Consider the following 13314-nt stretch of genomic DNA (forward strand, 5'->3'; position numbering starts at 1 on the left):
GAACGGATAAACTGTAATAAAATACTGTAGTATAATTTATTTGTACCACAACACTAGTCAATTATAGTATAACCTTACAGTGGTACTAGTAAACTACAGTATTTGTGCTATCATAGCAACTCTAACTGCAATAGATTGATTCAAATACTTTACTATGGTATGGTTCAAAGACACTATAGTATTTATAAATGACTACAGCATTTGTCATGTGTGACCTTGGCTTGTACTCTTTTCCTTCAGTAGGCTGCTTTGACAATCAGCATAGAGCTACATCTAAAAGCTATAACATAAAGATGAATTGAATTCATTGTAACCTCTCATCCAACCTCTCATTCTGGTCAAAAACCTTTTGTTTTGGGGATTGTATTTCACAACATGGATTTTTTGGTGTTTTAAACAAGCCTGGGGATTTTTAAATGATGGATTTGAACTTGAATTACATGCAGTGTTGAAATGCAAAGTGATGCTCTGACGTATAATGTGGAGTAAACTTTACAGCGCTGTGAAAGACATGGAGGCTGTGAGAGTCTATTGACTGACAACAGAAAGAAAAACTTTTTCAGCATAACAGGGCTCTGTATTCAGTCTGTGTAATGATGTGGGCTGTTTCAAGCGAAATTTGGCTGAAATATGGACAAACCCATCCAATTTAATTCAAACATTTAACCCATACATTGGGTTTGTCCATATTTTGTTCACATTTTTTATTTATTTTTGTCCAAACCTGTGTTTTTTTTACAGTAAATAAACAGAAGCAGTTTGATTTATCACATACTAATATAATTTAGTCATCATACTTAACATGTACATGAAAAAGAAATGGTCAACACGAACAAAAACAGGCTGCTAAAATATTTAAGAAAACTGAAAACCAAACAAATGAGGGTAGGAATTAACATGAAAGGTCGTCTTTTGATGTGAGTTATTATTAACAAGCCTCAGATCCATTGATAAGACAATAGTTAATAGACCTTTATCTGGGAGTCACAGAAATGACTTACCTGTATAAAAGAAAACGTTCAAGAAATGTTCAGAGTAAATGATACCTGACCAACTCCTCCCTCGTGTTCCCAGAACACAGGTGAGATGGGAGGGTATAAATCTGGAAGGCTGCTTTGGACACACAGGCACTTGTCTCCAATCAGCTTTACCACAGGAGGACTATCCTGACTCCTCAAATCGCTGCATTTTGGATGGGAAATGGGGCTTTTGGTAGGAAGAATGATGCTGCTGGATTCATCATTTAATGTGTTTTATTTCTTATTAATCAAACTCTGCATATATTGCATTTATTTAAGCTGATTTGTTATAGGATCTGTTTTATATGTTGTTTTATGTCTGGCAGACAGGGAAAGATGACTATAAAGTGGCGGCGACTTCAGAAGATGGAGTCAAAACGCCTAAAAAAGGGAAAAAGAACAAAAATGACATGGACGAACTGAAGAAAGAAGTGGAAATGGTATGAAAGTATTCGTGAATAATCTATATATACACAATAAATTAAGCAAACAAGTTTTTTGCTAAAGTATTATATGCATCTTTAAAAATGCCATTAATAGGTGTGTTTTTTTTCATAAAAAAAATAATTTATTAATAATTACATTTTCAATTTGTCTTAAAAATGTCAAAGACGAATAGTGTTAATGGGAGCATGAATCTGCTGAAAAAGACTACGAGTGAATATAAACTATTTCATGTTTTCAGATCTTAAATGTTGAGGAATTTAAAAAATTATATTTATTTAAACTGAGAAAAGTGTTTTATGAATATTTTTCATTGATTAGGATGATCACAAACTAACAATGGAGGAGCTGAGCAGAAAATATGGCACTGATCTGACAAAGGTAGGTCTAATGAAGTAATAATAATGCATTATTCTATCAATGTAACGTAATATCAACTGTAAAAAGTGATGAGTTAGGAAAGTGAACTGTGGTGCATAATTATAAAAAGTTAATAGTTAAAAGTTACAACAGAAATACTTTAGATAAAATCCATTTGCCATAAGGCGATGGGTTTACTCACTTTTTAAAGTAACCGTTTGTTTTTACAGTGTACCACTGAAAAAATGGATCATTGCTAATTGTTGCAAACAATTTATTTAAGCTGAATTTAAACAAACAAATTAAGTGACTAAAAAATTGACTTAGTTTTAATTCAGCCCATATAAATAGTTTACAACCACTTAAAAGTTTTAAAGATCTCACGAGGAAACGTAAGTATTTTACGTTTAGTCAGTTTAGTGGCTTATTCGTACGAATTCGTACAAGTTCAGTCTTATGAAAATGTACGATTATAAAAAGGAGGCGTGTCCCCCCAACCTCACCCCAAAACCCCACCATCATTGGGTGATGAGCAAATCGTACTAAATTGTACAAATTAGATCGTACGAATTCATACGAATTAGCCTCTAAATCAAAGAGTTATGAATTGCCATGAGGTTGCGTTGGTAAAACCCAAAAAGTTAAGGTAGCTCAAACCATTTAAGGAAACAGATTGCAACAAACCATTTAAGTTCAAAAACTAATCCTAATGAGTACTGTGAACTTAATCCGTTTGAGTTAACGAAGCAATTTGAGCACAGTAAAACCCAATAAATGTCTTATTGGGTGTAAAATCCAATAAGTTAAGGCAACTCAAACCGTTTGAGGAAACCAATCAAATCATTTGAGTAAAAAAAAAAAAAAATACTGTGAACTTACTCCATTTAAATTAAAGTAATGAGGTATTTAATTAACTCATTATCCTCAACACTGAGTTCAAAACTCTTTTCAGATGAGTAGATTTAACTTTTGAGTAAATTTTGAGTTAACTACACTCATTTCATTTGATAAAGTTGACTGTTGGGTTTTACAGTGAACAAATATTTCTTCAGTGTGCCTGTATTGTTTTGTGAAACAAATCTTTCATTGTGAGGAGAATTACTTAGCTTTTTGTTTATCAAGTTTTATGCTTAGTACCTTTTGTTCGTTTAATGCTCCTAGTTAAGAGCATTCAACCTTTTGTAGTGTACAGTAAGCCTCTGTTTATCCTCTATCTTTATAACCTGCTGCAGGGCTTGCCTGTTTCTCGAGCGATGGAAGTCTTAATGCGTGATGGACCAAACGCCCTGACTCCACCGGTTATAACTCCAGAATGGGTGAGGTTCTGCCGGCAACTCTTTGGTGGATTTCAGACTCTGCTGTGGATCGGTGCATTTCTCTGCTACTTTGCATTTTCGATCCAGGCTGCAACCGAAGAGCCAGTAAATGACAATGTATGTACAGCATTTTGTCTTTATGTCTAAATTGGCATAGTGTCAACTATATGTCAGTAAAAGTAGTGCCATACTCTATTATAATAAACCTGTTTTGGGATAAGTTTTGAAGGTCTGTGCTACACCACTGTAATTTTGAGCAAAGAAGTTCTTCCATAAACAAGTGTGCTGTAATCTTTGGAATGTGATCAATAACAATCCACATGCATTGTTACAGCTGTATCTAGGAATTGTGCTTACCTTTGTGGTCACAGTCAATGGATGCTTCTCATACTCTCAAGAGGCAAAGAGCTGTAGAATCATGGATTCCTTCAAGAACCTCGTTCCTCAGGTATAAGAAGCTCAAATATTTTTTAAAATAGCTTTCACACAAAGTTAAATGTGCATTCATTCTCATAATTTATCATCATGCACTGCAGAAAGCCCTGGTTGTGCGTGATGGAGAGAAAAAGATCATTGATGCTGAAGAGGTAGTTGTGGGGGATCTTGTTGAGGTCAAAGGTGGAGACAAAATCCCAGCTGATATTCGCATCGTATCTTCACATGGATGCAAGGTAAAAACTAAAGAATCGCATGCCAAAAATAGTTCGCTTATTGTAGTTTTTATTAAAACATCCCTCCATGCTTTCCCCTCCAGGTGGACAACTCTTCCCTGACTGGAGAATCTGAGCCCCAGATTCGCACTCCAGACATGTCTAGTGAAAACCCACTGGAGACCAGAAACATCGCATTTTTTTCTACCAACTGTATTGATGGTAAAAATTGATGTTGATAGATAAATGATTAAAGTAATAGTTCACCCAAAAAATTCAATTAGCCCATAATATACTTACCCTTACGTCGGACTAGTTTTACATTTTATCCTGGCTCTTCCATGCTGTGTAATAGAGTTGAGTACTGGGCCTTTTTTTAGGGTATAAATCCATCATAAACGAACCCATACACCATCAGGGAGTTAACTCAAGTCTAATGAAGCAGATCAATACAAAATAGGCTGATCTCTGACTTGTATGATGCATGACTTAAGAAGCATGTCCCATCATGCAACTGAGTTCAATTATTTAAACTTGCACAACAGATGTAATTGAGGCGAACTTTGCATGTTCGAGGAAAGCATGTTAATAATTAGCCTAGATTCATGATGTTGCTTTGATTATGTGTGTAATTCAGGGTGCTTTCACATTAGCACTTTTGGTCCGCACCCGGGTTAGTTTGACATCATAGTACGGTACGTTTAGCTAGTGTGAATGTGTCTTCTGAACTCGGGTGGGCACCCGTGAACCGTACCCGAGTCCGCCTGAAAGAGGTGGTCTGGGGTACGGTTCACTTCTGATGTGAATGCAATCGTACCAAATCACCAAAGTGAAGCGCCAACTGTTCAACAAACTTTCGTTTTCACAACGTTCGTTTGTGTTTGTGTGTGTGTCACGTTTTATACCTTGATGACATGCGTGGCACTGAGCCAGGGCAAACACGGTGATACACAGGGATGTCAGCTTGTCTCCTCCAAAATAGCTTCTGCAGACGCTTTGTGATGTTCTGAATGTTGATAATATGTTTGCGGCAGATGGACGCGAGTCGCTTTCTGTATGTCCAAAATCAAAAGCTTAGAATAAGCAGAATGATTGCGATGTGCGGAAGTCTTTCCATTTCGACGCTTGCTTTTGTGACTGTCACCTAGCAAAGGTCGTAAACAAAACAGCAGCTCGATGGCGCAAGCGCATCGGGGTTCCGAGGAGGTGGCAGGGGGAGACAATTGAACTTGGGTACGGTCCAGGCAAATGAACCAAGTGTGAAAGCACGCTTACATGCGCCAATACTTACTTCCAAGTTTGCTGTGAACCCAACATTAGAGAAGAAGAGCTTTTTTTTTGCACAACCATACTTTTTTGTTTGAACCAGTGCTTAATTTGTGAATTGGGAGGTCCCGGAACAGAGCAGGGTAACAGATCTGGCATGTACCCGAGGATGGAGAGGTGTCCTGCACGAAAGTGTATAGGGGGAGGGAGTGGGTGTGGTGTCACGGATGAAAGTGAAGAGGGTTGGGGGGTCGTGGAAGAAAGTGAAAGTGAACAGCGAACAAGGGAGGAGGGCGATTGAGCAGGGAGATCGGTAAAATGAGGTGCTGGATCGGAGTTCAGAGGTGCTGGATCCGATGTGTTCCGACACAAATTAAGCCCTGGTTTGAACTAAATTACATAATCATTATCACCATCGTCATGCATCATGTCCAGTCAGAGATCAGTTGAGCAGTTGTCTAGAAGGAGTAAGGTTTGATGGATTTATGCTCTCGTTCGAAGCTTCGAAAAAGGGCAAATACCCAACAAAATTATACAGCATGAAAGAGCCATGATAAAATTTCTACTCTGAATGTGTTGGCCTGACAGATGAAAGTCGTATACACTTAGGGGGTTGGCTTAAGGGTGAGTAAATTATGGGGTGATGTGGGATGAACAATTCCTTTGAATTCTTTACATGAAATTATGCTAAAACATGACAATATTCAATAGGTGCTGCCAGAGGGATTGTTGTCAACACTGGTGACCGCACTGTCATGGGTCGCATTGCATCACTTGCCTCCAACCTAGAAGGTGGACAAACACCACTTGGCCGAGAAATCGAGCACTTCATCCACATCATCACCGGTGTAGCTGTTTTCTTGGGCACCACCTTCTTAATTATCTCCGTGATGCTTGGCTTTACTTGGCTAGAGGGCATCATTTTTCTTATTGGGCTCATTGTCGCTAATGTACCTGAAGGTCTCCCTTGCACTGTAACTGTGAGTTGGAGAGGTGTTACACTCACTTATAATTGAAGCACATTTCTAAATGTATTAGTTAATGTGTGCTTTCTCTTATAGGTGGCTCTGACTCTCACTGCCAAACATATGGCAAAGAAGAACTGCCTGGTGAAGAATCTTGAAGCTGTGGAGACTCTTGGTTCAACCTCCACCATTTGCTCGGACAAGACTGGAACTTTGACCCAGAACCGGATGACCGTCGCTCACATGTGGTTCGACAACCAGATTCATATAGCTGATACCACAGAGAACCAGACTGGAGCCTCATTTGACAGGAGCTCAGCTACTTGGTCTGCTCTCGCACGTGTTGCTGGCCTTTGCAATCGTGCCGTCTTCCAGTCAAATCAGAGTCATCTTCCAGTGCTTAGGGTATGACATTTTATTTCCTACAGTTTAGAAGTATTGAAAATGTATTTAACACTTTGAATTGTACGAGCTTATGGTATGCAGAGGACCAGTTTTAGAGTATGCTGCAATTCAAAAGCAAAGTGCAGTAACAACACCTACCTGCTTGCTTACTTACTCCCAGGGCATTCTTACTTGTCGGCTTAGTTCCTTTATTAATCCGGGGTCGCAACAGCGGAATGAACCGCCAACTTATCCAGCACATTTTTACGCAGCGGATGCCCTTCCAGCCGCAACCAATCTCTGGGAAACATCCACACACACACTCATACACTACGGACAATTTAGCCTACCCAATTCACCTGTACCGCATGTCTTTAGCACCCGGAGGAAACCCACGTGAACGCAGAGAGAACATGCAAACTCCACACAGAAACGCCAACTGAGCCGAGGATCAAACCCACAACCCAGCGACCTTCTTGCTGTGAGGTGACAGCACTACCTACTGCGACTCCCAGGGCAATTGGGTCGATATTTAGCCGCACCATGTTGGTCTTTCGAAACATCTAGTTTTCTTTAAGGTGGGTTGTTAGCCCAATGCTCAACCCCCAATCTTTGAGGACCAGGACATACACACATGAGCTTAAACACAGCTTACCCAATTCACCTACAAGACGTCTTTGGACTGTGGGGGAACCGAAGCACCTGGACAAACCCAGACTAACACGGGGAGTACATGCAAACTCCACACAGAAATGCCAACTGATCCAGCTGGGACTCGAACCAGTGACTTTCTTGCTGTGAGGGGACAGCGGTACCCATTGCGCCAGCATGTCGCCCCTGCAGTAACCGCACAGTTGAACAAAATTGCATTATCTGCGAGATCCCATTGTGACAAAGGTGTTGGTGTTGTGACCGTCATGTCTGATTGCCTGATGTAAAAACTTTAAAGGTGTTTTCCACAGTTTTAGTGCTTCCAGTTGCTGCACTCAGCTTTTGTAGGGCAGTATGGGTAACCATAATTGAGCACTACAGTATGGTTCAGTACAGGTCACCCTGATCAGGCTAGCATTTCCAATATCAATAGTAGCCTTACTTGGTACAGTAGGCGTGGTGTACAATATGGCAGATAGTTGGGATTGACGTCATTCTCACTCAAAGAAAGATGTTCAGGCCATTTATTGTGTCTCGACATGTAAACATCAATGGAGAACATGCAGCAGATCCTATTCTTGGTTGTTTGGCATGTGCTGCTTGTCACATATAGTCAGGCATTGTTTGAGCATGGTTCATTGCGGCATGCCGTCATTGTATTATTATGGTGTATTTAAAAAAATGGAGCTTCCTGTGTTGTCGTTCCTCTGGCTTGTTGCATGCAGAAGTGACGGTTCTCTGTAAACCAATAGCTTTCAACAGTGAGTCCAAATCTACACTTGTGGTGCCATACTGTTGTGCTTACTCTTGTGCCTAAAAAAGCGCCAAAGTACGGGTGGCTCTTTTGGTTCTTCTAACAGTGGGAATGGAAATAAATGCAGATCATATTGAGATGTCTTAAACTGTACTGCCCAGTGGCAACATGCCAAAGTCACTTCTCTTTTTGTTTTGCAGAGAGAGACAGCTGGTGATGCCTCAGAGTCTGCACTGCTGAAGTGTATTGAGCTGTGCTGCGGTTCAGTCACTGAAATGAGAGAAAACTACCCAAAGGTTGCTGAGATCCCGTTCAACTCCATTAGCAAGTATCAGGTATATTTGCTAAGGTGTACTTTGGAGATTTTCTTAAAGATTTGACTGATTTGCCTGGAGTTTTTAGATTGAGTGGTCACCCTAATACGCCTTTATTTCCCTTGATGTAGCTCTCAATCCATGAGAATCCCAATTCCTCAGAGCCAAAACACCTCCTGGTGATGAAGGGAGCACCTGAGAGAATCTTGGATCGGTGTTCGACCATTTTAATTGAAGGAAAAGAGCATCCTTTAGATGATGAAATGAAAGAGGACTTTCAGAATGCTTATGTTCAACTTGGAGGTCTTGGAGAAAGAGTCCTGGGTAAAAAGTCACCAGTAAAAAACACTCAAGTTATGACTGCAGATCTTTAAACCACAGTATTATATATAACTCTGCATTCTCCCTCACAGGCTTCTGCCACTTCTGCCTTCCTGATGATCAGTTTCCTGAGGGTTTTGCATTTGATACTGAAGAAATGAACTTCCCTACTGAGAACCTGTGCTTTGTTGGCCTCATGTCCATGATTGATCCTCCTCGTGCCGCTGTACCAGATGCTGTGGCCAAATGCCGGAGTGCTGGAATCAAGGTGTTTTCTTTATTACAACATCCACTGCTTGAATTAATTACATTAAATGAACTGATTATAGATCTGAAACTTCTGTTATAGGTAATCATGGTTACTGGTGACCATCCGATCACAGCAAAGGCTATTGCAAAAGGTGTCGGCATCATCTCAGAAGGCAATGAGACAGTGGATGACATCGCTGCTCGGCTGAAAATCCATATTGATGAGGTGAATCCAAGGTAAACCTATCAACTCAGCCAGCACAAATATAAAATTCAGCTTTCTGTATGTCTACCAACACTAAATGTGACTCTAGAGATGCTAAGGCCTGCGTGATCCATGGAGGAGAACTGAAAAATATGACAGATGAACAGCTGGATGACGTCCTTCAACATCATACAGAAATTGTGTTCGCCAGAACGTCTCCACAACAAAAGCTGATCATTGTGGAAGGATGTCAGCGACAGGTACCATCAGATATATTCAGTAGCTGTTAATAGTGGAGAATTTCATGCGGCAGGTACCAATGTACAATAATTCATTGCTTACTCTTATCAGGGTGCCATTGTAGCCGTAACCGGTGATGGAGTCAATGATTCTCCAGCTCTGAAGAAGGCTGACATTGGTGTGGCTATGGGTATTGCTGGATCTGACGTATCCAAACAGGCTGCTGACATGATCCTTCTGGACGACAACTTTGCCTCAATTGTCACTGGAGTAGAAGAAGGTATGTCATATTTTGGGAACTTCCTTGACTGAATAATTCTGAAGACTCACATCTCAAACATATCTTCCACTTCAGGCCGTCTGATCTTTGACAACTTGAAGAAGTCCATTTGCTACACACTGAGCACCAAGATCCCGGAGATGTCACCCTTCCTCATGTTTGTCCTCGCTGGTATTCCTCTACCTTTGGGCACCGTCACCATTCTCTGCATTGACCTGGGCACTGACATGGTGAGACAAAGTTAATCTACTGTAGTTATATAAATATAGAGAACTTAAAATGGGCATGTTCTCAATTTTATCCACCTGCAACCACAGGTTCCTGCTATCTCCTTTGCCTATGAAAATGCAGAAAGTGACATCATGAAGAGACAACCCAGAAACGCTGCAACTGATAGGCTGGTGAACGAGAGGCTGGTCAGTGTGAGCTATGGTCAAATTGGTAAGTGCATGATTGTCCTGTGTAGTGCACTGTGTGCTTGTGAGTTTCTAACATGTCTTCAAACTGAATTATCAGGTGTGATGAATGCATTTGGCGGGTTCTTTACCTACTTTGTGATTCTTGCTGAGAATGGCTTCTTGCCTTGGGATCTGGTGGGATTACGGATTGGCTGGAATGACAGATATTTCAGTGAAGTGGAAGACAGCTATGGCCAGCAATGGGTAGGTGCCACATATCTACCAAATCAGACAAATGTCAAACCAATATTTCTGTAAAAAATGCCAGTTTCTTTTAAATAACGCTCCTGTGTTATGTCTGATGTAGACCTACCAGCAGAGAAAGGTTCTGGAGTACACATGCCACACCGCCTACTTTACCAGCATTGTGATCATGCAGTGGACTACTTTGCTTGTTTGCAAGTCCAGAAGGCTTTCCCTTGCAAAGCAGGGAATGAAGTATGTTCCCAATAACTCCCATTATTGGCAAATACAGCCCTGATATCCATCAGATTTAATTATATGTTTAGCTTCGGCTTCTAAAAGACCTGTTTGGCCAATTTCAATTAATCAAAACTTGTGATTATTTGCTTCTTTTGTAGAAACCGAGTCCTCACATTTAGTCTGTTTGAGGAAACTGCAATTGCAGCGTTCCTGTCTTACTGCCCAGGCATGGACATTGCAGTCAGAATGTATCCATTGAAGTGGGTGCAATCGTTATATACCTAATATATCTACCTGACTTTAAAACTAAGCATACATATGGATGAATTAACAATGTTTTCTTCTTTCATTTAGACCTATGTGGTGGTTCTGTGCCTTCCCATATATGATCCTCATTTTCATCTATGATGAAGTTAGAAAACATTTCATTAGGCAAAACCCAGGAGGTAAATATGCATTCAAGTCACACATCATCACATTGATTCAGATTGGCTGTTGAACATCCAAATTATTTTTAAAAGAAGTGCACAATTAAAGTAGTTTTTGAGTGCATTACAGCTCCATTTCACAGCTATAACAGTCAAAAATCACATCAAAACACAACAGAAGGCTTAAGAGGAGATGTGTAACAGTGCATTCACACGGGGCTTCAGCACCAACGCTACACAGAGGGTGTGTCTAAGGTTGGGGCGGGTGCAATCATGACAGCAGCGTCAGCCAATGAAATTACTCAGTAATCGGCTACTGTCTGATCTGGTGTATTTGCATACAGCGATCTGATTGGCTGACGCTTCTGTCGGCACTTGAAAAGTTGAGAAAGTCCCAACTTCTGCAGCGAGCAACGCCACTGAAGCACCGTCGAAGGAACCACAATGCAGTTCGGCAACGTCTGACGTCATCCATTCAAAGTGAATGGGAAGCATTGACGCTGATGCCAAGTGTGAATGGGGGAAAAAAACTAGTGCTACAAACAAGAGTAATTTGAGGACCAAAACCTTAAAACCTGACTAATAAACTCTTAAATACAACATCTGAACAGTGGTAAAATTTGAACATTAAAGGTGATTATAGATTTCTTTTTATAAATTTAATCTATAATAAGATGATTATAAATGAAATTTAAGACTTATACATGGCTAAACACTGAGAAGTTTTGATTATAACCCATTTGGGCCAATTAAATTATTTCTCAGCCACATAGTTTAATGTGGCAAAACAAGAACTCTAATTATATACACTTTTTTAAATGACAAGTTTAACATTGTTAAAAGTTAATTTAGGGGGAAAATTGTATGATTAATCAAAAATATATACATTATTTGTTGGCTTTTGGTCCAAATGGATTCAACTTAATGTGTTTCTGTTATAAAACCCAGAGTTTCATGTCTATTTATTAACACTCCACTTAGTGCAATAATGCACAACTGAGGTGGAAGCATTACCACCTCGGGTGTACATTAATTTAGTAATAATTAAACAGTTTATCATCAATTAATCCTTACAAATCCCAAATTGAACACAATATACATGCCCGTAGCCAGCCTGTTGAAAGGGGCTGTTCTTTTTTTTTCTAAAAAAGTAGACCTTTTTGTAGCTATTTGTCTTGTTTTCTATTGAATTATGAGGTTTAAATGCTGGATTTTAGTGATATTTTAAGCACAATTTTAGAGATTAGCTTGTCAGATGGTCATCAACCACACTTATATATAGAATAAACCTATTTTTAAATACAAATTTTAGTACATCATATACCATTGGAAAAAGTTAAAAAGTTTTAAATGGGGGGAAAAATAACCTGTAGCCTATTGTCATTTATTGGGCAGATAACAAACTGGCCAGACCCATTCAACTTCCCTCAGTCAGAATTTGGCCATCTTAATAATAATAAATTAAAACATAATAATTTTAATAATGTAAAGCTTGAGCATTTTTCTAGTCTCTTCAAAAAAAGCATATTTTAAAAGTTCATCTATTACAAAAATACCCTATTTAGTATTAAAATTTACTTTAATATTTACATAATTGTTTGCATTCAATGACAGCCTTCTTTAATGGGCTATTTTGTCAATTTATGATGGCAAAGCAGTCGAATTAAGACAAATGAGCTCATGTAAAGGACACATTCTGGACCTTATATCAGTGAGGGGTGGGTCTTTCAAAGCACCCGAACCCCCCTCCTGGCTACAGGCCAGACATATCTCACATTCCCAAGCAGATGATGCAAGCATACTGCATATGGAAAAGGGTGGATCTACTTCAGAGACCAAGATTGAACTAACATCTGTCATATTTTGTTTCAGGCTGGGTGGAACGAGAAACATACTACTAAAGCCAGAAGACTTTCTGTTGAACATGAGCAAGGAAAGATTGCATCCTTTGGAAAACATCAAAATGAACACCCGTTTAGGTTATTAAATACGTCAGATTACAGGGATATTCACCAAAAAATGAACATTCTGCCATCATTTACTCACCCTTTCACATTTCTTTATTCTGTTTAACACAAAAGAAGATGTTTTGTAAGCTGAAACCATTGACTTCTTTTATTTCTACTATGGGAGTCAATGGTTATGCTTTCAGCTTTCTTTGTAATATCTACTGTGTTCAACAGGATTAAGTAACGTAAAGGTTTGGATTAAAGTGAGGGTGAGTAAATTAACATTTTAAGAAGAACGATCCATTTATAAACGAGAAGCATCCAAGTCATTTGCACACACGCATGCGAAGTTGCACAGCTTATTATAATAGATTAATTTACATTGAGTGTATATATGAAAATCCACATTCATGGCATTTAAAAAAAATATAAGTTTCAACCAAGCTGCTAACAAGTTTTAGTTTTAACCTTTAGCACTGTATTTAGCAGTGTATTTAACTATAATCACACATTACTCTTTTGTGTTTCATGCAATAAAAAGCCACATGTTGGATTGACGTGAGGTTATGTACAGAACAGAGTACACTGTATTGATGAACAATAAAGACACAATAAAACAAAGACACAATAAAAGCACA

At 39.3% G+C, this 13314-nt stretch overlaps 1 protein-coding gene across 1 annotated transcript; it reads left to right on the plus strand.

The window, feature by feature from the left end:
* The first annotated feature begins 1132 nt into the window (after positions 1 to 1132).
* On the plus strand, positions 1133 to 13309 carry atp1a1a.5 (ATPase Na+/K+ transporting subunit alpha 1a, tandem duplicate 5). The gene is given in 22 exon segments (NM_178099.2): positions 1133 to 1212; positions 1346 to 1459; positions 1785 to 1844; positions 3056 to 3256; positions 3474 to 3587; positions 3676 to 3810; positions 3894 to 4011; positions 5767 to 6035; positions 6117 to 6425; positions 8010 to 8144; positions 8255 to 8447; positions 8537 to 8712; positions 8794 to 8930; positions 9008 to 9158; positions 9250 to 9418; positions 9494 to 9648; positions 9736 to 9859; positions 9935 to 10080; positions 10184 to 10314; positions 10458 to 10559; positions 10654 to 10745; positions 12600 to 13309. Coding segments are annotated over 22 exon segments (3072 nt in total). The 5' UTR covers positions 1133 to 1200; the 3' UTR covers positions 12629 to 13309.
* Positions 13310 to 13314: the final 5 nt, after the last annotated feature.

This window comes from Danio rerio, chromosome 1 (assembly GCF_052040795.2).
Source record: "Danio rerio strain M-AB ecotype USA chromosome 1, GRCz13ab, whole genome shotgun sequence".
Lineage (NCBI taxonomy): Eukaryota > Metazoa > Chordata > Actinopteri > Cypriniformes > Danionidae > Danio > Danio rerio.